At 55.7% G+C, this 23,231-nt stretch overlaps 10 protein-coding genes across 10 annotated transcripts; 7 read left to right on the plus strand and 3 right to left on the minus strand.

Annotated features, from left to right (window-relative positions):
- The first annotated feature begins 543 nt into the window (after positions 1-543).
- On the plus strand, positions 544-1,055 carry N657DRAFT_362488 (uncharacterized protein). The gene has a single exon (XM_062786989.1). It carries the CDS (start codon positions 654-656, stop codon positions 969-971), a length of 318 nt encoding a protein of 105 aa, XP_062649065.1. The 5' UTR covers positions 544-653; the 3' UTR covers positions 972-1,055.
- Positions 1,056-1,115: 60 nt separating this feature from the next.
- N657DRAFT_644150 (uncharacterized protein) lies at positions 1,116-1,362 on the minus strand. Its single transcript, XM_062792703.1, has one exon. It carries the CDS (start codon positions 1,344-1,346, stop codon positions 1,128-1,130), a length of 219 nt encoding a protein of 72 aa, XP_062649066.1. The 5' UTR covers positions 1,347-1,362; the 3' UTR covers positions 1,116-1,127.
- Positions 1,363-2,666: 1,304 nt separating this feature from the next.
- On the plus strand, positions 2,667-4,602 carry N657DRAFT_644155 (uncharacterized protein). The gene is made up of 6 exons (XM_062792704.1): positions 2,667-2,881; positions 2,947-3,048; positions 3,100-3,175; positions 3,234-3,332; positions 3,388-4,139; positions 4,187-4,602. The coding sequence occupies exons 2-6, from the start codon at positions 3,023-3,025 to the stop codon at positions 4,194-4,196; spliced, it is 963 nt and encodes a 320-aa protein (XP_062649067.1). The 5' UTR covers positions 2,667-2,881; positions 2,947-3,022; the 3' UTR covers positions 4,197-4,602.
- N657DRAFT_532596 (zf-PARP-domain-containing protein) lies at positions 2,736-2,888 on the plus strand (the record flags this gene model as incomplete). The annotated part of the gene is made up of 1 exon (XM_062787741.1): positions 2,736-2,888. A coding segment is annotated over one exon (153 nt), but the record flags the coding sequence as incomplete, so codon positions are not given.
- Positions 4,603-5,808: 1,206 nt separating the features above from the next.
- On the plus strand, positions 5,809-6,533 carry N657DRAFT_362506 (uncharacterized protein). The gene has a single exon (XM_062786990.1). The coding sequence runs from the start codon at positions 5,938-5,940 to the stop codon at positions 6,406-6,408; it is 471 nt and encodes a 156-aa protein (XP_062649069.1). The 5' UTR covers positions 5,809-5,937; the 3' UTR covers positions 6,409-6,533.
- Positions 6,534-6,657: 124 nt separating this feature from the next.
- On the plus strand, positions 6,658-8,360 carry N657DRAFT_570027 (uncharacterized protein; the record flags this gene model as incomplete). Its single annotated transcript, XM_062788699.1, has 3 exons — positions 6,658-7,189; positions 7,244-8,067; positions 8,136-8,360. 3 exons carry the CDS (start codon positions 6,658-6,660, stop codon positions 8,358-8,360), a joined length of 1,581 nt encoding a protein of 526 aa, XP_062649070.1.
- An 812-nt stretch (positions 8,361-9,172) lies between these two features.
- On the minus strand, positions 9,173-11,131 carry N657DRAFT_663166 (uncharacterized protein; the record flags this gene model as incomplete). The annotated part of the gene is made up of 1 exon (XM_062795165.1): positions 9,173-11,131. The coding sequence occupies one exon, from the start codon at positions 11,129-11,131 to the stop codon at positions 9,173-9,175; it is 1,959 nt and encodes a 652-aa protein (XP_062649071.1).
- Positions 11,132-12,182: 1,051 nt separating this feature from the next.
- N657DRAFT_680037 (6-phosphofructokinase) lies at positions 12,183-14,652 on the plus strand (the record flags this gene model as incomplete). Its single annotated transcript, XM_062796239.1, has 3 exons — positions 12,183-12,896; positions 12,951-13,418; positions 13,477-14,652. 3 exons carry the CDS (start codon positions 12,183-12,185, stop codon positions 14,650-14,652), a joined length of 2,358 nt encoding a protein of 785 aa, XP_062649072.1.
- Positions 14,653-16,117: 1,465 nt separating this feature from the next.
- N657DRAFT_655339 (uncharacterized protein) lies at positions 16,118-17,746 on the plus strand (the record flags this gene model as incomplete). Its single annotated transcript, XM_062794591.1, has 3 exons — positions 16,118-16,386; positions 16,466-16,860; positions 16,920-17,746. The coding sequence occupies 3 exons, from the start codon at positions 16,118-16,120 to the stop codon at positions 17,744-17,746; spliced, it is 1,491 nt and encodes a 496-aa protein (XP_062649073.1).
- A 753-nt stretch (positions 17,747-18,499) lies between these two features.
- N657DRAFT_362668 (uncharacterized protein) lies at positions 18,500-22,959 on the minus strand. The gene is made up of 6 exons (XM_062786991.1): positions 22,599-22,959; positions 22,483-22,539; positions 22,219-22,420; positions 20,931-22,125; positions 20,382-20,870; positions 18,500-20,321 (listed from the first exon to the last, which is right to left on the minus strand). Exons 1-6 carry the CDS (start codon positions 22,831-22,833, stop codon positions 18,663-18,665), a joined length of 3,837 nt encoding a protein of 1,278 aa, XP_062649074.1. The 5' UTR covers positions 22,834-22,959; the 3' UTR covers positions 18,500-18,662.
- Positions 22,960-23,231: the final 272 nt, after the last annotated feature.

Here is a 23,231-nt window from a genome sequence, read left to right on the forward strand (position 1 = left end):
GAAACTGGGATATTGCTAGAAAAAAAAAGAAAGAAAGAAAAAGGTTCTAGTCGCAGCCATGGGGTCTAAAATGTCCTGCTCGACAATACGTCGATGCCTCCGCGCTCAGAACCTCTGTAAATGGAAAGCAAGGAAAAGAATACCTCTCTCGAAGGAAGATGCCTAAAAGAGGTATTGTTGAACTGAACTGACTCCTTGGCACCTGGATTCAGGGGCTGGGCACTGTTGCCCAATGCAGTAAGCGTGGAAGACTCGTCACCCACCCAAAAGCAAGGTCTGGCGAGGGTCCCGAAGCCCTCGGTTGTTTCAAGCAAAACACACACATGACGTATGGTTCAGACAGCCAATTCAAGCTTCATCTTGTGCCTCAATTGATGCAGTGTCACCTGGTTGGTCTATGCCTATTCGAGCCTGTAACAGTTGCTGTCCAACAGGTATAACTAGACGTATATATAGCTCCAAGATACCGAAGAGTTGTTGAGAGTTCGATAATTCGATAGATATATCATTTTCCTTTACTAATCTGATTTAATTACTCTTTTCCGATGAGTATTCATATTTAAATAACACTTCAAATCCAACTTATTAGGTATTCCATCTCCCTTTCAAGAAGTTCAATTAGCGGTTTGTGATGGAAAGCGCACCCTGAACTCATGCTCTCATGTCACGAATTAACTAACAACAGGCCGCATGCCAGAAGGCCATATGCGGGGCGCAACGAACGCCCGAGCCAATTACTGTACTTAAGGAAGCAAGGCAGACCAGTCAGGATGAAGCTAGAGTGCTATAACGCCAAGACAGACGAGCACATTGCAGCATGCAAGGTGCTCGGAGCGATCGAAGGCATAGCACTGCGAGCACTCGAAGAATCGCATCAGTATATAGTCACTCGTTCTGGAGGACTCTGGGAGTTCTCCAATAAGCAACTCAAGTGCAAGATTGTCAGTACCCTTGGACATTGCTTGTTGTGAACCCTTTGGCTTCACCGAACCTCACCCCGTTGTCAAGTATAACCTTCAGGAGTCCCTTTCAGAAGTTGGGGCTTTGAGATTCGTCACATCTCATCGGTGGTCATCGGTGGGTGGGCCTTACGCCCACTTATCTTTTGTAAGGTGACACACACAAGCTCACCAAGGAAGATGCACCGAATCCTCAACAGACAGCAGGCAAGACGACTGTATTGTGCGTGCACCACTAACCAACTGACTGATCCTTGAGAGAGGGAAGTTCCAAGTTCCAATCTGAGTCTCCTGCTCTCCAGATATCCTCTCTCTGCTGCGAGTCATGTCGCTGCGCCATGAAATCCACAGTGTCTCGCCCGCCAATTGCCCAAGTGTAGGGCTCATGGTGGGGGCCCTGACATCTTTCTCGCGTCGCAGACGCGCATCCTATTTACTCTCCCTCTTCCTCTCCTTAGCTTTCGATTAGCAGAATTGACTCGATATTTGCAGCGCCCAGTGCCTTGCCTTGATGCCACATGTCTCTTACATAGTCCGTCAACTTGAAGAACTATGTTAAGGCGAATATTACGATTGTAGTCTAGGGAATAGTCTAGAGAGGGAGCCGGAATAAGCTCATCATTATAGAGAGAGACGAAGATACTCCTTGCTTTTCAAGAAGGTCTCCTGCCATGATACAATAGTACGAGGTATTTCTAGCAAGACAATGCTAACATTTATATCTCCCAGGTTACTCAAAACTGGCTTATCGAGTATACAATGCAGTGGATAGATTGGCCGCTATATAGCCGCAATTTGAACCCCATTGAGCATGTATAGGCAGCTTTAAAGAGGACTCTAAAGAGAATGTTCCCTGATCTCTAGGAACTCAAAATGGATAAGCTCAATATTCGAAGATCTCAAGAAGTTGCGTACAGCGTGGTAAGCTATAGATAAGCTCTGAATAACAGGCTGATCGACTCGTTGCCTAGCTGGCTCGCCGCTGTGAAAAAAGCTCGAAGTTGGTAAATAATATATTAATGCTTGGGAACTGGGCTTTCATTTCAAATACAACACTATTCGTCTATCTTTCACGGTTGTTGAGATATGGTCTGTTAAAGGCTAAAGGTAAGAATGCATGTGGCTGGTTTTGGTGGGGTGTATGGAAACTTTTGACCACTCACTGTACCTTATCCGTGTGGTCAGCGGTCATGCCACAGCGCCTGTTACAGCGACGGGATAACTACAGTACGTGTTGCAGGGCCCAGTCAACCGAAGGGTTGCCAGGCTGATCGGCTGCTTTGTCTCTTCCACGATCGCACCTTCCAGATTTCTCAATTTTGTGTGCTGCTGCCTAGGTAAAGTGTCTTTAAAGTTAAACTTTTGAGTCTTTTCATATTGAGAGCTGGTTCCTTTCTCCAGTTCCGTTTCCGATTCAGGTTTCGTGGGAACGAAGGATACCCTAACTAGTCCCTGTCGCGAAAATCACCGCATTGGTCCTCAATCAATCGCAGACGACACAACTCACTCATTATCGTTACATCAATCCTTTTCAAGCGACACTGCATCTGAGCGCTCAGTTTTATTCGGTGCGACATAATACGAAATACTGCGAGGCCAAAATGCCCGACTATCGCATTGGCAAGTTGTTTCATTCAGATCGTCCAGACGTCGCAGATTTGGAGTTCTTGCCCCGGAGCTCAAGCTGCAAGCTGAGCTCCAAGCTCCCAGTTCGCCCACATCTGCACCATCCATCAACGGGCATTGCGCGCAGGGGGAAATCGCTGACAGTTAACAGAGATCTCGCCTAGCAATCGGGCCGCCTGCCAAGTCAAGGCCTGCAGGGATGCCGGCGAGAAAATCAAGAAGGGCGAGCTCCGCTTGGGCGTCTGGGTTCAGTATAGGAATGACCCAGAGAAGGCCGGCTGGCAGTGGAGGCATTGGTATGTCGGCCATTTATTCTTTGTTCTTCGTTCGCCGGGCAGTTTACCGACTAAGTTTTCACCAGGGGTTGTGTGTCCGGGGAGCAGATAGTCAGCTTTCGAGACAAGCTCAGGCTCGGGGATGGCGATTACGACTGGGAAATGATTGATGGCTGGGAGGATCTCGAGTAAGTCTGTGTTGTTTAGCGCTCACTGCTCGCGATACTGACAGTGGAAAGGGACCATCCTGACCTGCAGGAGAAGATCAAGCGCGTTCTCAGGCAGGGACATATCGATCCCGAGGATTTCAAGGGCGTGAGTCCTACTCTTCCGTCGGTTTCACATACGGTGCCTTTCTGACATGGACGGCAAGGACCCGGAGATGAACAAACCTGGTCAGAGGGGCATCCATCGCCGTAGGAAGAAAGCGGACGACGAAGCTGAGGCTGGGGCGGGAGCCGAGGGTAATGAGGTCTGTCCATTCCGGCATTCAGTTTTCCAGATAGTGAGACGCTAACGTCCTGAAGAACGCCGAGCCCACACCCAAGAAAGCCACTGGAAAACGTGGCCGCGGCAAGAAGAGTGAAGCCGATAACGAGGAGGCCGGCGAGCCGGAGCCGCCTGCTAAGAAGGCCAAACGCGCTGCTAAGAAGAAGGCCGAGCCAGTTTCCGAGCTTAAGTCTGAGCCAGAACCGGAACTGGAGGTGAAGCCTAAGAAGGCTGCCAAGGGCAAGCGTGGCGCAAAGGCCGCAGTTGCTATTGAACAGGAAAGCGATGGATCGCTTCCGCAGGAGGCTCCTCAGGCCATGCCGGAGCCGATGCCGGAGAAACCCCAGAGAGCTGCCAGGGGCAAACGTGGTGCAAAGGCTGCTCCGGTTGTCAAGGAAAAAACCGATGGAGAAGTGGCGCGCGAGTCTGAGGCGCTTGAGCCGACGCCTGAAAAGCCCAAGAGGGTGGTCCGGGGCAAGCTTGGTGCCAAGGCTGCTCCGGCTGTCAAGGAGGAGAGTGACGCTGAGCCGGAGCCGCCGAAGAAAAGGCCTGTACGCGCTAGGAAGGTAAAGAAGGAGCCAACACCTGAGCCCGAGTCCGCGCCTGAGCTCGAGTCAGAGGTTGAGAGAGAGGCCGAGTCCGACTTTAAGTCGGAGCCCGAGTCAGAGCCTGAGTCGGAGACGGGGTCAGAGCCGGAGGTGGAGGAGGAACCCACACTGAAGGCGAAGAGGAGCCGCAAGGCGCCGGCGAAGAAGGCCGCCGCTGCTCCGAACAGACGGGGCAGGAAATCGTAAGCGCATGGGGCTCATGTGGATGATCCAGACTAACCAAGGACAGCACTGCCTAATCACGATGGCCCGAGCGCCTGAAATCGCTATCTCAACAATTTCGGATTCAAGACACTTCGTCACTGCATGAACATGTAACGGCAAGGTGCCATTGCTCTGTTCGCGCTTTTACTCTTGACACTTCTTCTGTCGCGCATCTTGCCGGATACAGATCGTATTTCCCCCGTCTCCCTATTAGTTTCGCAGCGGAGCGAGGCTGTGGCGGTTCTGAAGACAGCGCAGCAGGCGGCAGAACAGCGTCAGTCTCATATAGCTCATCGGGAAGCGAGTCTGCCAGCAGGGCTTTTATTAACTTTGTTTCCACTTCTTGTCTGTTCGATATGTGTGCTATTTGTGAGTGGCTTCAAGAAGATCGCCCCTCGGCCATGGGCCTCGATACACCTCGACAGACCCTCCTCAAGGGGTATAGGTTGCTCGTTAACATATTAGCCTCGACTTGAAACGAAACATCCAGAACGTTCCGCCTAACTCCTGTCCTGTGGTCGCGATGCGGGAAGCGATCTGGAGGGAATGAACGGTAACAGATCGGTGGCACGGGTTACATTGAGTGGTCAAGGTTGGGCGGAGCCGGCTCTCGCGCCGCACTTTGCCCCATCCATCAATGGGAATTTGGTTGCCCTATTACTGTGAGGGTTAGGTGAGGCACACGGCACGTCTCTGCGTGCTTGTCAGGCCCAAGTCAAGTCTGAGTCTTTTGCCAGATGACCATAAAGGCAAGGCTGGATCCTCTCGAGATCATAATGCCCGTGTTTGGCATTTAGATGGCTGAGGATGGTTCACGTAGGGCTCTGGGGAGCCGCTTCTCAAGTTGTGATTGGAAGGACATGAGCGGTCGGGCTGTGTGTATTTGAGGCGGGTTAGCAGGCCGGCGTGCCATCCACCTTCCTGCAATATTGCGTCACTACCGTGTAATCTCGATATTCTGGAGCATCGACTTAGACCCTTGCAAGTGCGGCAACCAAACCGCTTCTGGAACTGTCTCACAATGCACCAATATCGATGCCGAACCTACCAACCTAACTGACGAGAGTTGTGAAGGGGCTTGTATACGAGGGATGGACGTAGTGTACCGATCGGCGTCGGTGGCTCAAGCCGAGCAGCATGAGACCCAACTGGATGGAGTTTGGCTGAGGTATCCATATGTTTGGCTGAGGTATCCATATGAATGACCGAAACATGGTGAACAGAGAGACGGTCAAGGTTTGACAGCCCGCCGGCAAGCAGCAATAGGTAATTGGTTGGCTAGCCAACTCTCTTATCAAGACATGTCAGCCAGGTGGACTCACAAGCGAAGGCACATATGTCCCGGTGTGGCGCGAGGAGGGCTGCCTGCGGCAAGGCGCCAGGTTGGCCATGGTTGTGGTCTTCCCATTTGGCCCGCCTCACTGAATAACTCGGCCACCGACCTGCTGAGGCGACCTCGTGTGCGTTTCGGGCAGCTTGTGACACAGCGCACCCGGGATAATGTTGTCGAGAGTTCTCTACAGACGGTTGCTGCGCCTCTGGGTGTCAGAATGAGCGCCGAGTGACTGTGTCCGGGGCCTATATAGGCTGGTGTGATAGTCTCATTTTTAAAGAACGCAAGATGGAAGGAGACTACTGTACCTTATGCACCCGACGTAAGTACCTCACAAGGGGCGCTCGCTGTGTCGGCGCTCTCACCGACATCGAGCTCGAAAAGCAGGGGCTGGTCTGGGGCTCATGTGAGCGGCCTGCAAAACCCGACCAAGTAGCTGTGGGATGACGACGTTGGTTCGAACCCAAATCAGAATCCGAGCGACCAATTGGCCAGCCAGCCTGACCCTGAAACCTTGCCAGGCCACCCTGGTCTCGAGTCTCGCAGCGTGCGGCGGCAGGGAAGAAGCTCTCTCTGTGTCCAGGTTCGCGCCATTGCTTGTCATTAATCTTCAACTGGCCAGCCAACACCGCGCCCGTTCCTGCGGCCCCTCGAATATTTTCCTTTTTTTTGCGGCATTTCGTAACACATACCAGCTTCAATCCATCCTGTCCTTCGTCATCCGGGACTCGGCGGCTTCATTTCATCGCACCACTGTCGTTGGCAATTGCTCCTCGAGGAAATCGGCTTGGAGAAGAGGCTGGTCTGCCAAGGTCCCTGGTCACATTGACTGCCCCGCCTTGGCTCCCGGGCACGAGCCCTCCCAACCACCAACGTCACAGTTCCCTTTCCCCCCCCCCCCCAAAACGGGCTGAACTTGCACTTTCCAGCAGCAGTCGCCGATTTCTCGAGCCAAAACCGCGTTTCGACCTTCCCTTGGCTTTGATACCGTACGCTTGCAACGCACTCGGCCAAACGCCCTTTTGCTGTTATTTGCTGGCGCTTTCTTTGCCCTCTTATCCTGCAGCTTGCCCCGCCTCCCAGCATCCAGGCCACCAGCCCCGCTTGATCGTCGTCCAGCCAGGACCAACAAGAAGTAGTGCTCGCGACACCAAACAGCAGCCATGTCGAGAAGTCGGGTCGAATTTGACGACCGCGAGTATATCAGAGAGCCGCGGCGCGCTCCGGTTCGAGAATACGATGAGGTCGACGTCCGGGTTCGCGACCGGGTGGCCGGGAACGACCGCCTGCCCGCCTTTATGCGTGAGGACAACCGCCGCCCCGAGCACGGCCAGATGGTGCTCCGACAGAGAGAAGTTGAGACAGTCGAGCAGCGGCGTCCACCCAGCCCGGTCCAAGTAACCCAGCGTATAATCCGGACCCGGAGCGTCAGCCCAGCGCCAAGGAGGACTGAAGAAGATGTGCGCTTCCGCCGTGTTGTCAGGGAACCGAGCCGTGGCCCTACCGAGAGGATTCGCTTCGTAGACCGCTCGCGCTCGCCATCCCCGGAGGTCCGGGACCGCATTCGGATCGTCGAGAGGGAGAAAGAGCGCGCTCCAAGCCCTGCGCCCCCGCCGCGGCCCCCGACACCAAAGGTCATCAAGGGTCCAACTATCGAGAGAGAAGTGATCACGCATTACCGGGATATTGATCACGGTGAGTTTCGGCGGCCCCTAATAATTAAGTTCTCTCTGCTAATGGTCCTCGCAGGAATGGTGGTGGCTCGTCCGCCGACTCCCCCACCCCCTGTTCGTCACGACCACCGTGACACCGAGATCGACATTTACACCTCTCGGGGTCAAACCGAGGTTGATATCCACAGGAGATCGCATTCTCATAGTCGCGCTAGGTCCATTTCCCGAGAGCGGCCATCACGACGCCCCGCCCAAACCTGGGAAGATGATGTGGTCGTCCAGTCCGACCGCCGCCACCTGCACGTAGATATCGAGCGCCGGCGGAGCGTTTCCAGGCAGGGGCGGCGTGCCCAATCGGCAGCCCCGCCAGTCATCGACTACGACGACGAGGCGTACGAAATCACGAGCAAGATCGACTCGCGCGGCAGAATGGGCGAGGCCTGGAACGGCATCACCAAGGACTGGGCCATCATCGATGTGCCCCCCGGAACGGAGCGTGTGCGCATGGACGGCGCTGGCGGCGCCTCGGCCGAAGTGACGTGGCAAAAGTACAGCGGCGTCCGCCGCACCAAGTTCATCCCTGACCGCGATGAAAAGAGTTCGGTAGTGTCGTCGTCGACGAGCGTTTCCGAACTGCGGGCCCCTCCTGAGCGCAGCGAAAGGCGGCTGAGCGTGCAAATTGTCGACAAGGACCGCGCTGGTGGCAGAGACCGCGAGGTCGAGATCGAGAAAGTCACGGATCGCCGGATTGCCATCCGCGGCCAGACTCCTCCCGCGCGCCGCCCCGAGACCTGGACCGAGATTACCAAGGATCTCGTGTGCCGTGAGGCCATCCAGGAGATGAACTACGAGTTTGAGGAGACCGAGTTCTTCTTCTACATCGTCGAGTACCTGTCCTATGTAAGTTCCAGCGACCTCTTCTCTACATGTCTTCCCAGCAGCGGATTGACCACGTGTGTCCAATACAGGAGGACGTCCTCCGCCTGGTGCAGCTTTCGGACCGCATCCGCGCATCCCGCAAGCAGCGCGCCCACGAGATCGCCTATGAGCGCGAGTGGCGCGACGACTATGAGCACCGCAACCACCACCATCACCACCGCCACCGCTACTCGATCGACTACGAGGACGACCGCGTCGTCGAGCGTGAGATCCATTACGAGAGCCGGCATCCCGGGAGGGGTTACCGTCACTAGACGTTTCGACTATGCCGGCCCTGACTTGGATATCGAGTTAGTTGGGGATATGTTTCTGGGTATGACCTGACGACGTGATGTTAAGCGAACAAGCAAATCAGCTAGCGAGCGTATGGATCTGATGATATTTAGACGGGTTGATTTGGAGCCTTCCCTTTTGGATAACGATACGGGGCCAGACAGAAGGGGAGATGGATGGATGAATGGGTTGACGACGTCATGGATCGTTTTGTCTGCACTTGCTGTTCGTTTGTTGATGTTGCATTTTCTTGCTTTCATCTTTGGATTCGCTCTAATGACCTCATGGTATGAATGATTCCTTTGCTTATGTCGTCGCTCCCTTGGCATGTTCATGGCCAGTTTCTTGACGAAGTTGATGATTTAAATTGGAAAGAAAGAGCTGTATGGAAACTGGATCGATGGAATGAATTGCTCTGGATGTACTTGTCCAATTTCTCATATCTTTGATTTGGAGTTATGGTATTCCTGACCAACTTAGACTCTTGTACTGCGAGGCACACGTCTTCAGTTGGACGTGTAGCTTGGCTGGGCATGAAAGTTAAGAAGGCTACAATTATATTTCTAGTTACTACGACGGGATGGTCTGCACTGCTTGTTTCCCTTGATGTCGGTCAGGGTCGGTGCCGTGGCTGATCATTGAATGGTTTGAATTCCTCCAGAGAACAGTTTCTTGTTGAGTGATGCACCAGCGTTGGCGCTACTGTTTTATGCCCGGAAATACGATCATGTGCTCACAGTGATCGGGCCTTGGTACTACACATGTGCCCGTACGATACAAACCTCATTTGACCCTATATAGCAGGCCCGTTGCTCAGCACATGCTTGACAACCGTGCTCAGCGTCCCCTCAGCCCCAGGCCACCTCCACGCCCGGTGCACCTTGTCAGCCCCATTCTCCAGGAAATGCCCCTCGATGCTCACCTCGAGCCGGCCGGTCTGTTTGTCGCGGCCAAACCCAAAGTACACGCCGTACTCGCCGCCCGTCTCCAGGTCGACGATGCCGTTGCTGCTGGCGTCCATGGCCCAGGTCGATTCTGTCGTCGCGCTCGGCCCGCCGTCGCCGCCGCCACCAGCACCACCACCAGCCGCAGCGGGCGGCGCCCCTGCCGTCACGGCGAAGACTATCTCGTAGTAGGCCGCCGTCAGCGCGCAGGGGATCGTACCATGGATGTAGGTGAGAAGCGTCTCGAGGTCGGCATAGTCGTCGGCGGCCGGCGGGCAGAGCGCCAGGAGCGGGTTCACGGACGAGCCGGGTTGGGACGGCAGGGGCGGGAGCAAGGAGGCGGAGAAGACGGCGCCTGAGAGAGGGGTTGGTTTGAGCAGAACCCGGATACGGGAGGCCGGGGTGATCGTCAGGTCGAACTGGACTGTTGGTGGTTTGAGGAGGAGGTTGGCCAGGGACGTTGAGGGTGGGGTGGCGTTGCCGGGGGGCGGGGTGAGGGGTGGCTCCTTCATGGTGAGGGAGGCTGCGAGACCGGCGGAGCGGAGGACGGAAATGAGGGCTGATAGAGACTCGGTACATCGCTGGACGGACTGGTCGTATTTGTAATGGGCAATCAGTGGCCGGAGGATGGAATAGGGAGGTGTAGAGCCCTTGCTGATGCCGGGCCCGGACCGCTTCAACTCGTTGACTCGGTGGGCGTTGCTGAGCAGGAGACTCAGAATAATGCAGAGCTCGTTTGCGGTGGCATCTAGGGCCCCTGGCTGCTCTGCCACTGCCGCTTCTTCCTCTTCACCGAGTGTCACCAGCTGCACACAGACGGTTCTTGTGGCGTCCATGTCGTAGGCGGCGGTCGACTCGGCGACACGCACAACGCTGCCAAGATCGACGCGGCTCTCACGGTTGATCTCATGCCACAACTCTTGGGCGAAAATGGTGTCGCGCGCTTCCTTGACGCGATCCTGCAATGGTGCATTTTGGGGAAGAGGCCGCGGAAGCGACGACCTTCCAACGACAACACCATTATCCAAGATTCTGACCTGAAGGCGTTTCGATCCACGACCCATTGACCCATGTTCCAGCCAGACGGAGCCGTCCTTTGCTCTCCTCATGGGGGAGATGCCACTATTCCTGAATTCGGAGGTCGTGTTGGAGAAGCCGAACTTGACTCCCATCGTGTGGGGCTCATGAGGTAGGCGGAAAGTCTGCCAACCGTTTTCGCTCACGCCCAGGACCATAGACCAGTATTTCGTTTCCAACATTATCTCCCGCTGCAGTCTTTTGGATGCCGCCAGAGCGGCGTCTGCGGCCTTCATCAGATCAATCAGGCGTTTCCCGATGGCTACCATCTTGTTGTCGGGCACCCGTTTCTGGGCTATGACGGTGGGGGCTTCGAGTATTGTCGCACCGAGGGTCCCGATGCCGACCATGTCTCGCAGACCGGGGCTGAAGGTGGTAACGGCCTGTGCCGGGTTCTCCTTGGAGAGGAGCAGGGAGACGAAATCGAGGGCAAACATGGACGTCTGATGGGACTGGTGTATGGCGCGAAGGATCTCGTCGCGAGCGGCGGCAACGTCCTTGGTGTCATAATCGTCGTCGGCTTCGGCGTCGGAGGTATCGCCGGTCATGTCGACGTCGCGGTCGCCGTGGTCGTCATAGTGGTTGGCGTCAATCTCGCGGCGCAGCTCAGTCGCGTTGATGCCTCGAAAACCGCCTGGTTCGGCATTGAGTCTCTGTATAAACTCGCTGATAGACTGCGGGCCCTGGGGCGGCGCAGTGTGCGGCTGTAGCGTGAACGGTCGATCACTCATGGTACAGGTGTGTGCTTCTCTCGAGTCGGCCACTGCTGAGAGAGCAAAAGAAGTCGCGAATCAATCCCACGCGAGGCACCCCTGTTAAGCTATGCCAAGCCTGGCAAGCTGCAGCTGGGTCGGCTAGTTACCGGTGACCGGGCCCACTAGTCCAGATACTCTTCGAAGTCCAGATGCTCACTCTCACTTATTGCGTTTTTTCCAAGTTCCAACAACAAGCCACCAGGCTCGGGATATTGAAGCTTGGTAAATGTCCAACACCGCTTGCATGTCAGCAATGACTGTTTGCTTGTACCAATGCGGGATTGGTAGATCTCTACAACGTGACCGTGCACAACCGTGGACTCGAGGCCCGTGATGTTACCGTTGCTTCAAAACCCACCGGCACCCACGTTTACATAAGGAGCTATGTCATTGCACTGATCTGATTCTGTAAACCCCTCACCACAAACCCCACCAAAGCAAGCTCGCCCCGAGTCCTTCTTCAAAATTTCTCTGTGCCACACGGACGAGTGAGACAGCGAGAACGGCCAGCTCTCGAACCCTCATGCATATCTGCGTGCAAGGTTCCTGGCGGCTTGACTATGCTGAGTATAGTGTTTATTTAGCACCCCTGAACAACACCGAGAACTGCTCCGAATTGAAGCAGGATACTCTCTGCGGTCTCGGAGCGTGCCCCGCGCTAATCGATAAGAGCTCCTCCTGCCCACACCTTGGACGAGGGCTTTGCTTTCCGTCGATCGTGGTGCCATGTTGAATTGCCTCCTGCAATCTTCTGTTCCTTGAGTAATCTCCCCAAACCAAGAGGAGAAGAGCACGAAAACACTGCTCCTGACGTCCTAGGGTTTGTCGTCCCAGGTAAACCGTCTGGAGCATGCCCATATCCAATCTAAGCCTTCTTCGGCCCTTCTCCATCGGCGCATCTCCATTCCGGGCTTTCCTTGCTGTTGTTCTCCTCTCGATTCCCGTTGGAATCCTCTTTTGCACTCCCCCAAGAACACTCGCACAACGCCCAGCCTCGACCTCACGCACGAAATCCACTACCAGCACAATGGTGGCGAGGAAGAAGATTGCGATCATGACCTCGGGCGGCGACTCCCCCGGCATGAACGGCGTCGTTCGTGCATGCGTCCGCATGGCCATCCACATGGGCTGCGACCCCTACTGCATCTACGAGGGCTACGAGGGCCTTGTCCGCGGCGGAAACCTGATACGCAAGATGGAATGGCACGATGTGCGTGGCTGGCTGTCCGAGGGCGGCACTCTGATCGGCACCGCCCGCTGCATGGCCTTCTTCGAGCGTGCCGGCCGCCTGGCGGCAGCAAGGAACCTCATCTCCCAAGGCATCGACGCTCTCATTATTTGCGGAGGAGACGGCTCGCTCACCGGGGCTGATAGGTTCCGCGCCGAATGGCCAACCCTGATCGAGGAGCTCGAGGCCAACGGCGAGTACACGGCCGACCAACTCGCGCCCTACCGGCACCTCAACATCGTCGGCCTGGTCGGGTCAATTGACAATGACCTTTCCGGAACAGATGCCACCATCGGCTGCTACTCGGCCCTCGCGAGGATCTGCTACGCCATTGATCTGATTGAGGCTACTGCTTCGTCGCATTCCCGCGCCTTCGTCATTGAGGTCATGGGAAGGCACTGTGGGTGGCTGGCACTAATGGCCGGTATTGCGACAGGCGCCGATTTTATCTTTATTCCAGAGAAGCCTAGGAAGGACAACTGGAGGGAGGAGATGTGCAGCATTGTCGAACATGTACGTGTTATCCCCCTTTTTGTTGGTGGCAGTGGAGGCTGAACATCGTGACAGCACCGGAAACAAGGAAAACGCAAGACCATCGTCATCATCGCCGAGGGCGCTCTCGATAGGGAAGGCAACAAGATCACCCCGGAGATGGTGAAGGACCTCCTTGCCGACAAAAAGGGCCTTGGACTCGACACCAGGATTACAACCCTCGGTCACGTCCAGCGTGGAGGAACCGCTGTCGCATACGACCGCATGCTCGCAACACTACAAGGGGTGGAAGCTGTGAAGGCCGTGCTGGAGGCGACACCCGAGACACCTACCTGCGTCATTGCTATCAACGAGAACAAGATTGTCAGAAAGCCCCTTATGCAAGCCGTCCAAGACACGAAAAGGGTGGCCAAGGCGATAGAGAGCCAGGAATTTGACCAGGCCATGGCGCTCCGTGATACCGAATTCTCGGAGCAGTACAGGTCGTTTATGATGACGACAGCAGTTCAGATGAATGAAAAGATGCTGCTGCCAGAAAAGGAGGTAGGTGCTCATGCTGCCCAAACCCGCCGGATCAACTGCATATTGACGGGTGATCAAGCGCATGAAAATCGGCTTTATCAATGTCGGTGCTCCCGCGGGCGGCATGAACGCCGCAGTTCGAGCAGGCGTAGCGTACTGTCTGTCGCGCGGGCACGAGCCGGTGGCCATCTATAACGGATTTGCCGGCTTTGCGCGTCACCACGACGACAAACCGCTTGGGGCTGTTCGGCCCTTTGACTGGCTCGAAGTCGACGGCTGGGCAAGCAAGGGTGGTTCGGAAATAGGAACGAACCGCGAGCTTCCCAGCGAGTCCGGCATGGAGACCATCGCAAACTTGATCGAGCAGTACCAGTTTGACGCGCTGTTCCTCATTGGCGGGTTCGAGGCATTTCACGCCGTGTCTCAGCTGCGGAAGGCCAGGGATCAGTACCCGTCCCTCTGCATCCCCATCACGCTACTCCCCGCCACCATTTCCAACAACGTCCCGGGCACCGAGTATTCGCTCGGTTCCGACACATGCCTCAACGAGCTGGTCGAGTACTGCGACAAAATCAAGCAATCTGCCTCGGCTACGCGGCGTCGCGTCTTTGTCATTGAAACCCAGGGCGGCCGCTCCGGCTACGTGGCAACTCTGGGCGGGCTCGGGGTGGGCGCCTCGGCTGTCTACACCCCGGAAGAGGGCGTCAGCCTGGAGATGCTTGCGGCCGATGTGCGGCACCTCAAAGAGGTCTTTGCCCAAGACAAGGGCCAGTCTCGGGCAGGCCGCCTGATCCTCATCAACGAGAAGGCGTCCAAGGTGTACAACGCCCGCTTGATCGCCGAGATCCTCCGTGAGGAGGCCCACGGCCGCTTCGAGAGCCGCGAGGGCATCCCTGGCCACATGCAGCAGGGCGGCGTGCCGTCGCCCATGGACCGCTGCCGCGCCGTCCGGCTGGCCATCCGCTGCATCCAGCATCTCGAGCAATACGGCCGCAACGTGCACAACAGGGTCAAGAACGATCCCATGAGCGCCACCGTCATCGGCATCAAGGGCGCCAGCGTCGTCTTCACGCCCGTCACTAAGGTCGAGGAGGAGGAGACGGACTGGCCGAACCGCAGGCCCAGGGCAGCGCACTGGCTGGGCATGAAGGAGATTGTGGATATTCTGGGTGGCAGGCCTAAGTATCATGCCCCCGAGCCGGACCTGACGGGCATCAAGGCCAAGGATGTCAAGAGGGGGATTGAGCCCCTTTAAGAGCGCTCTTCTACTTCAGCTTCGAGGGCTTCGAAGGAGAGAAACGATTTGAGAGGTGAATGCACGGACCTGGGCTCTTCCTGCTTTGTTGTCTTCGTGATGGAGAGTGGGATTTGAGGAGTGCCTGTCTTGTTGTGTCATTGGGAGCGGTGGTCAGCCGTCCAGTTTTCAATGGTGCCTGTTTACGTTCGGGTGCGCTGTCAATGGGACATGGTAAGAGGGTAGAGGACGTGTGAGAGTAGGGTGGCTAAGGCTGAGATACAAGGAATGTAGGCGACGATCTTGCTGAGTCTTGTGCTGCCTTCATCTCCTACGCTTGGGACAAATGAAGTGGCAAGAGATACATCCTAGAATTGAAAGCAGGCAATGGAAAACATATATTGTGTTCTAGTCTGCTGATACTCTGGCCTCCCTTCAGAACCATGTGGCAATGTCAAATGCACACCTCATTTTGCCAGGTACTATATAAGCACGGTTCTTTTCTAACATGGAACAGCCAGAGTCCAAGTATGCATAAACTGCCCTGGCTACCCTTAGGGCTTGCAAGCTGAGCAGTGCAATTCTCACCTTTGATTGTGTTGCTGGCTTCAGCTGCATATGAAGTGGTGGTGTTGCTCAGTAAGCACCCGCCTCCACTCGGGGGACGGGAGGAGCAGTTTCCGCTTTTAGCGCGCCGCCTATTTTCACATGGCTGTGTTAGGCTGCTAACCAAGCTGAACCTATTGAACGGGCTAGGCTGATGGAGGCCTAGTGTGCTCTCAGCTTACAGCAGCGTAAGAAGGCGGAAGGGTTGCATTTGATGGTGACGGGACAGACATTAGCCTTCGTTACTCGCATGCTGTGCAATTGATATTTTGTTCATCAGTGTGCCTGCTCAGTTCCTCTATTCGTCTTTCTTACCTTTTCTGACCTCATTTTCTGGCATTGGGCGTCGGTAGGGTTGCAGTTGGAATCTCAGAATTTTGCCCTCTCGGCGATCCACAAGGCCACCCCGGTCAACAACATAATATCCATCTGGATGCAGAAATGACCTGAGAAGTGCAGATGAGGAGAAATGCCCGTTTGGGTCTAGGCCTACGGATAGTAGGTGTCAGCCGGTTGGTGAAACCGTTGATAAAGAGTCCCTGATGATCGAAGAAGCTTGAGTTGTTTTCTCTCCTCCTTCCCTCGGTGCCTGCTGTTCGTCGTAGCCCAGTTTCTCCAGCAACCGCTGCGATCGCGAATCTGTGGACGACTTCGAGGTTCACCCTCGGCAGTAGCGCGAAGAGTCGAATTGAAGTGCTGTCTCCGTCGTTTTTGTCTCCCCTCTTACCTGCTTGGGCCGCACCCAAGAGCGAGATCGGCGATTCGATCACACGAAGACCAGCCTCGCCTTGGGTGGTTCTGCTGCGAGACTTCTATTGTCCGTGGACGGCTGGTTGCTCCGGGGTGTCGCTGCGGTGTGTAGGCGAGTTGTTCTGCGTCAATGGCGTCATTAGTCTCAAACCTCCTCCTCCTGGGGGCTGCCGCCTCGCCAGCAACGGCATCAATCGCGGCCTGGTGGAATGGATACGGCGCCCAGATCCTTGTGCAGAATGAGACCGACACGAGCAACCAAATCCACTACAGCGCCTGCAACAGCGAGGGTTCGCCCCGGTACTCTTACATCGACGACAGGTCGCTCTCGCTCATCGAGAGTCCCAAGTATGGCACGCCGTTGGCAGGCGTAGGCTGGTTCGAGAAGGCGGAAACTATGTAGGCGCTCACCCATTTTCTATTTCATCGACCACCGGGCAAGCCTCTATGTGACCCGACTAACTTACCGTCATGTCAGAGCATCCATCTTCTACATCACCACCGAGGGGCAGATCGCCAACACATACGTCAGGTGTGACATGGACACCGGCTTCTTCAAGAGCGATGGCAATTGGGTTGTCAGCAGGGGGATCGTGCCTTCCATCCACAACAACTCGGGGTTGGCTGTTGTTGTTCTCAGCTCCACAGCTGGCTATCGCGTCTACTACCATGACAGTAACGGCGCCATTAACGAGCTTTCCTACACCAATGCCGACCAATGGCACCATCGCGGTGTCATTTCCCAAGACGACAACTCGCTGCCCGCCTTAGCCGCCACCTTCAGCGGCAACAATAACATCTCGGTGGTCTCGGCGCGCGACGAACGGAATATCGCCGTCACTCGGTGGAACAAGGATGCGACCTGGTTCCGATGTGCGCCATCTTCCATGCTTATCCGTTCTCCCGTTTACGCTGCTAACGCTAACGAACAGCAACTCTGCCGCAGCCGCTCCAAGGTGGCTTCACCACCGCTGACACAAACAGGACCGACATCGCGGTGAACGAGACGGCCCCTACCAACTTTACGCTGCCCGCTTGGGATGGCAAGACCAGCGCCCTCGGAATCAGTATTGACAGCAGTTACGCGCGATCCCTATGGTACATTGGCAACGACAGCAGCCTCCACTGGGTGGCCAGCCGAAACTGGACTTGGTCTCAGCAAGCCAACAACCAATCTGACGCTTCCTGGCCCCAGGCCGACAAGCCTAACGCCGACCTCGGCGTCGCCTATGACTTCAACAGCAGTATGGTGCGGCTCTACTACACGGTACAGGGCCAGGTTAGCGAGGTCAACTACCAGAACGGCAGCTGGAGTGCATGGTCCTCCCTCGCGACACCCCCGCCATCAACGCCCACAGCCGATCCTTCCGCAGACCCCGGTCTTTCCGCCGGGGCCAAAGCAGGCATCGGCGTCGGTGTCTCGCTCGGCGCGCTCGCAATCGGCGCCATCGTAGCCGTCATCGTCCTGGCGCGGAGGAAGAAGCAGGCGGGCCTCGGTCACCCGGACGAGGGCTCCACGACCGTCACACCCGACACGCCGGCGCGATCGCACGGCTCCCCGACTGCTCCGGCGTCCGAACTCACCACCAAGTACGAGCACGACGCTTGGGACCAGAAGAACGCCCCAGACCAAGCCGAGCAGGTCCAACAGCTCGACAGCACGGCGAGGACCGAGTTGTGCGCGCCGCAGCGCTATGAGCTGCCCACCCAGAATCACACCCACGAACTGGCGGCCGAACGACGCCAGGAGGGTCAGTGAGCCGGTATATATCTCCTAATCTATGCGGAGAGAAAGCGGCAAGTCTCGAAGATGGAGACAAAAGGTGATGTATTGGTCAGGCTGATTCAAGTCAACGGGAGAAAACAGGCTGGATACCCAGGGCAAGGCATGAGGATTGACTTCCTCAGTTTTTTTTGAATAACGCTACTTTTGCTTGTTTGATCGATGTTGATACGTCTACTCTGTAAAGGGCAGTTAAGCTCACCGTCTCTCCGCGTCTCGTCACATCAGATACCAATTACGAACTAGCCGTATAGCGAGTTCAGCATAGCACTGCCGATGCACTTCGGTCACTGTGTGACTTCTCTGTCAGGCTGTAAGGGGTAAATAAACATACCTCGACATCCAGAGAACGTATGAGGCCATGCTCTCCTGATCCAGCGCTGATGTCGCCAAACAGAGGGCAGCACACAGATTCAAACCGGACTTGTGCGCAGCAAATGTAGCTCGGAATTCGTGATATTTACCGAAGTCAGAACCAAGTGACGAGGCCCAATGGACCGTGACTACTTCCGCACCACCAGCGGAAAAGAGTGATGCCGCCCGGCAATTCATCGAAGCCACGCCCATGTATAATTCCCAGCCACTGTGAAGTTCTCGTCCCCTCTAAGCCCAACACCACATCTGTAATCCGTAATAGCGCGACATCCGGTAGGCTGTTCCAGCCAATATGAAGCCCACATATTCCAGCCTCACTTCAACAAGAGCAAAAGGAAACCCACAAAACAGGTATAAGCAGCATGTTGCCATCCTATAGTAGCTCTTCGGTTCAGTAGCGACCTAAAGTGTCCAGCTGATGGCCAAAGTAGATCAACCCCTGTGTCCCACAACTGAGCTCCGTGGATAGCAAACAGTTTCTCCTCAGACAAATCCCACCAAAGGCGAACAGCACCTCTCAGCGCCTCGCAGGGCTGACACCAAACAAGTAAGCCAGCTCCCGCTCGCTCAAGCGGCCCACATTCTTGCTCTGGCCCTCGTCCAGCGCTGCCTCAACCAAATTCCTCTTCTTCTCCTGCAGCGCGAGGATGCGGTCCTCGACCGTCTCCTTGACCAGGATGCGATGGACTTTGACCTCGCGCTGCTGGCCGATGCGGTGGGCGCGGTCGACGGCCTGCATCTCGATAAAGGGGTTCCAGAACGGATCGCAGATGATGATGCGGCTGGCAACGGTGAGGTTCAGCCCGGCGTTGCCGGCGCGCAGCGAAACGAGCATCACCTTGGTGCGGGGATTCTCGACAAAGTCCTGGACCGCCTCGTCCCGTTGGTTGCGCGACATCTTCCCCGTGTAGCGGCAGAAGCGCAGCTTGAGCTTGTACGTGAGTTGGCTCTCAATCATGTCGAGGAGCGCCGTCCACTGGGAAAAGACGATCGTTTTCTCGTCGGATTCTTGGATCTGCTCCAGGATATCAATTACTTGGCTGACTTTAGACGAGTCCATCCAGTTGTCGCGAAGGTAACGCATGTACCGACGGCGGGCCTCCTTGTTCTTGTCTGCATCGATGCGGAGCTGCTTGAGTTTATGGGGCGTGAACTCTTCAGCCTTGGTCTCGGCTTTCGCCTTGCCTCTTGCCTTCTTGCGCTTTTTGACAACCTCCTTCTTCTGCTTCTTTGCGGCACTGGACCGCTCAGAGCCCAATGCAACGTCCAATACAGTGTCAATGTCATTCTCAATGTCGGCGTTATTGTTGCTGCCGCTGCCGTTGACCTCCTCCTGGTCTGCATCCTCGTCCTCCTCCTTGTCTTCATCAACCTTATTCTCTGGGACGGTAAAATCAGCGATACTGCCAAGAGAATCCGTATCGGATTCGTCGTCATCGGAAGACGCTGAATCGGACAACTCTCCATCCTGCTGAGGTGCAGCATCCTCTGGCGCAAGAGCCTCAGGCGCATGAACTTTCCGGAAGATGGTAAGCGTGATGACTTTGGCAGGGTCAATAAGGCCGCGGCACACGGGGCATTTAGGAGCCCCATTCTCGTCGCCCGATCTGATGTTGTCCTGCGCGTTCTTCTCCGTAATCGAAGCGAGGCATTCGGTACAGATGTCATGACCGCAGGGGATGACAAGGAGGGGCTCTTGGACGCTATCATAACAGATAGGACATTCGAAGGCCTCAACGGCCTTGACGCGCCTGACCACTGCCTCATCCATATCCTTAGCCAAATCGATCCGAGCGAGTGCCTGGTCATCCGAAGAGCCGGCATCGGCGACCTCGAAATCTGTCAGGTGCGGGTGACAGCAAGCCTGGCGGAGGCGTAACAGAAGAACGAGAATATTGGAATAGTTCTTGCCCACCGTCCCTGCGCGGAGATACTTGTTGAACTGGACTTGAGATTTTGACTCGAGTTCTTGGTAGAACTGGCGTTCGTCGTCGGAGAAGACAACATATTCCGAGTTCTCTGTCTTGGGCGGAAGTGTCAAGATGGGTTTGCCATCAATCATCGAATCCTTCATCCGTCTCAGCATCATAGCCTTCAAAACCGCTTGAAGTTGCCGCATAGCATTGTCGCGGCTGTAGTCTGAACCGCCGGACCTTGGGTTTAGGCTCCTGAAAGTCTGCTGGCCAGTCAGAAATTGCTCCTGGCGCGTTTGGAACGAAGCTGTGGGAATCCTTACACGTTGAAATTGGGTGTAATCGGAGTACGGCCTGATCCTCAGGAAGCGAATCAAGGGGTACAGCTCCGAGACACCGTTCATCATCGGGGTACCTGTTAGACACCACCGGTAAGTGGCTGTGAGTCGGTGCACAGCGCGAGATGCCTGAGTGTCCTTGTTCTTCACACACTGGGCTTCATCCAGGATGACGCGGTAGAACCTGCTTCGCGCATGTAGCAGAGGACACTTTTTGGCAAGCTCGGCGTCGTCCTCCTCTCGGTATCCGGCGGCCTCCTTCATTTTCTCGATATGCTGCGTATAGCGTTTCCACTCGGCAGCGAGTGACCCGTAGGTTGTGAGGACAACATCATAGTTCTTGATCTCAGAGTACGGCCTCTTCTTCGAGTGAAGAAGCAAGGTGCTCAGCCTATGAGTACCCCCCTTGAGTTTCTTCTTCACCTCCGACTCCCATTGCTTGATGAGGGCGACAGGGCCGATGATCAAATTGGTCTGTAAAGTGTCATTGAGGAATTTCAACCTAATTGCACATTAAGAGGGGAAGCCGCATACCTTGATATTTTCTGACGATCGCCGCGACACCATCAAGGCAAGGGTTGAGATGGTCTTGCCGAGACCCATGTCATCTGCCAAAATGCCGCCCTTGTTTGTCCCTTCTTCCATGGTCGTCATCCACTTCAGCGCAAGCTGCTGGTGTGGATACAGAGGGTATTTCATGGCTTCGGGCGTTTCGCCGCGATCCTCCTCGGGAATTTCCATGTCAGGCCGAATGTTCGACAGGAGCTGCTGGATCTCTTCTTCCGTCTTCCTTGGGTCTTCGGTAAAGTCTTGGAGATAATTGGCGAGGCGTGTGTCGAAGGGATTTCCGTCGCCGTCGGTCAACTTATCCCAGTCAAACTTGTTGACGCGTTTAATAGCCTGGGAGAGGCTACCGGGATAGACCACCTCCAGGTCGGGCCCTGGTTGAGAATAGTAGGCCCCATTGGAAATGAAACCCGGCCGGCTGGGCCCTAGCGACGGGGCGCCGAATGACTGTCGCGCCGGCGTCGGCAAGTACCCGTTTGAGGGAGGCTCGAGAGCTCTGCCATGTGATCCCACTGGCGGCCAGGCCTGGGAAGGTTGTTGTCGGCCCATCGAGGCTTGTCGGGCCAGCTCAATTGCAGGCATCCGAAAGTCACGAGCACCGAGCCCGGCGGGAGTGAGTGCTGGGTTCATGGGTACCGTCGACAATGTGGCTCGCGGGACCAATGTGTTGGACGCAGGAAGCGGGAAGGTTGAGCCAAGCGGAGGCAGTGAAGGCCGAGGATTGGGTTGGGAAGTCACAGGTGCAAATGTCTCGCGCTCATCATCCGAGTTCACATATGCACCAGGCATCCGATACTGGCGCTCGATGGGCTCGGGCTTGACAGCGGCTGTCTGTGGATGCATGCCACTGAGACGACGAGACGGGGGCCTGAATTTGTCGAATTCGTCCCTGTGGGGGTCAACCCCAGAGGCTGGGCGGGCTTCCTGCTTCATGTGCCCCGTCAATGAGGAGTGGGAAGACCTGCCCATCATCCGATGAAACACCGGATTTTGTTGTGTTTGCCGCAAGGAGCTTAATCCGTTCGGTGGCGGCGAGGGGCGCCCATGCAGCCGTTTCGCGAGTTCAGCGTCTCCGTCTGCTCGTTCCTTATTTCGTCTCGCGCGTTCCTCTGCCTGTCTCTGCCGCTGGATAATGGTGGACGGTATCTCATCGTCGTCGCACCTAAACCAATGGTTAGCAAAAGACACAGAGTCATAATCGCAGATGTAGGGCTGATTCGGCAGCCCTTGTGCCAACGACACCCAAAGAACTCACTCTGTCAGGTCAATGATCTCCGGTCTGTCGCGATTAAACCCGTCAAAAAGGAAGTCATTCTCGCTCGGGCCTGGGCTTGGAGTAGTCCGTTTGGCGGAACTCCAATTGGATGGATCACGAGCGTCAAGTGTACTTTCAAACTGGCGCTTTCGGGTCGGAACGGCCAAGCTTGAGAGAATTCGATCCTGAGTCCGCTCAGAGTCTGATACAGTCAGTCTCTGCTGTCTGAACCGCGACATCTGCGTGGAAAGAAATAGTACCAACCTCGTAGCTGGCGGCCAAAGACCTGGCCCACCATACTAGTGCATGTAGTCGGGTTTACTGAGACCACGAATTAGCAACGGCAGCGACTGCGGCCAGAGGTCTGGGAGATATCCAACCTTTGCGCCTCGCTTCCTTCAGGCGACGTTTGATATCCGCAACGCGGAGCTTAGCCGTGGCGATGTCTTTTTCGATGGCATCCGATTCGGGAAGATCGTAGAGGGACTCTAGCACTGCCTGTTCAAGGCTCAACTCCTCCGAGAGCTGTTCAATATAGGCCCTGGTATCGTCGGGTAGGTTGTCGGTGGAAGTCAAACCACTCAAAGTTGGAGTGTCGTTTCGCGAGGAATTCATGGCGAGCCTGGCATGTTAAATAGTCGGACTCGAAGGGCGGTTCACCAGCGGCTGACGGAAGATAGGGAGGGGGTGCGAGAGTCGGGCCTGATTGATGATCTAGGATGCCTGAGCTATCGTGGGCTCGACACAAGAGTTACCGCGATGCGTAAAGTAGTCTGTGTTGGGAAGTAAAAAGGAATCGATGATGGCGATGGTCAAATTCACTTAAAGGTCGAGCGTTCCATATCAAACCTTGCACCTGCTGCCTGCTTCAAGTTGCATTTGAGGGTCGCCCGCGGCTGTGGTGCTGTGGAAAACGCGGATTGGAAGGTAGGAACCAAGCAGCAAATAACCGTGAGGCAGGAACGCAGCCAAGCTTTTCTCCCGTCTCGACTGCCGCAGGGGTTTGGTCAAAG

The sequence above is a fragment of the Parathielavia appendiculata genome (assembly GCF_033297405.1).
Source record: "Parathielavia appendiculata strain CBS 731.68 unplaced genomic scaffold N657scaffold_4, whole genome shotgun sequence".
NCBI classification, from domain to species: domain Eukaryota; kingdom Fungi; phylum Ascomycota; class Sordariomycetes; order Sordariales; family Chaetomiaceae; genus Parathielavia; species Parathielavia appendiculata.

Excerpts from the sequence above, each read along its gene's own strand:
- N657DRAFT_362488 (XM_062786989.1), top strand. The coding sequence starts at position 654 with ATGCTCTCATGTCACGAATTAACTAACAACAGGCCGCATGCCAGAAGG.
- N657DRAFT_644150 (XM_062792703.1), bottom strand. The coding sequence starts at position 1,346 with ATGAGCCCTACACTTGGGCAATTGGCGGGCGAGACACTGTGGATTTCA.
- N657DRAFT_644155 (XM_062792704.1), top strand. The coding sequence starts at position 3,023 with ATGATTGATGGCTGGGAGGATCTCGA. Across the intron at positions 3,049-3,099 it reads GATGGCTGGGAGGATCTCGA|GGACCATCCTGACCTGCAGG; the intron begins GTAAGTCTGTGT and ends GACAGTGGAAAG. Across the intron at positions 3,333-3,387 it reads CGGGAGCCGAGGGTAATGAG|AACGCCGAGCCCACACCCAA; the intron begins GTCTGTCCATTC and ends AACGTCCTGAAG.
- N657DRAFT_362506 (XM_062786990.1), top strand. The coding sequence starts at position 5,938 with ATGACGACGTTGGTTCGAACCCAAATCAGAATCCGAGCGACCAATTGG.
- N657DRAFT_362668 (XM_062786991.1), bottom strand. The coding sequence starts at position 22,833 with ATGAATTCCTCGCGAAACGACACTCCAACTTTGAGTGGTTTGACTTCC. Across the intron at positions 22,540-22,598 it reads GAAGGAAGCGAGGCGCAAAG|TAAACCCGACTACATGCACT; the intron begins GTTGGATATCTC and ends TCGTGGTCTCAG. Across the intron at positions 20,871-20,930 it reads GATCGTCAGAAAATATCAAG|ACCAATTTGATCATCGGCCC; the intron begins GTATGCGGCTTC and ends GACACTTTACAG.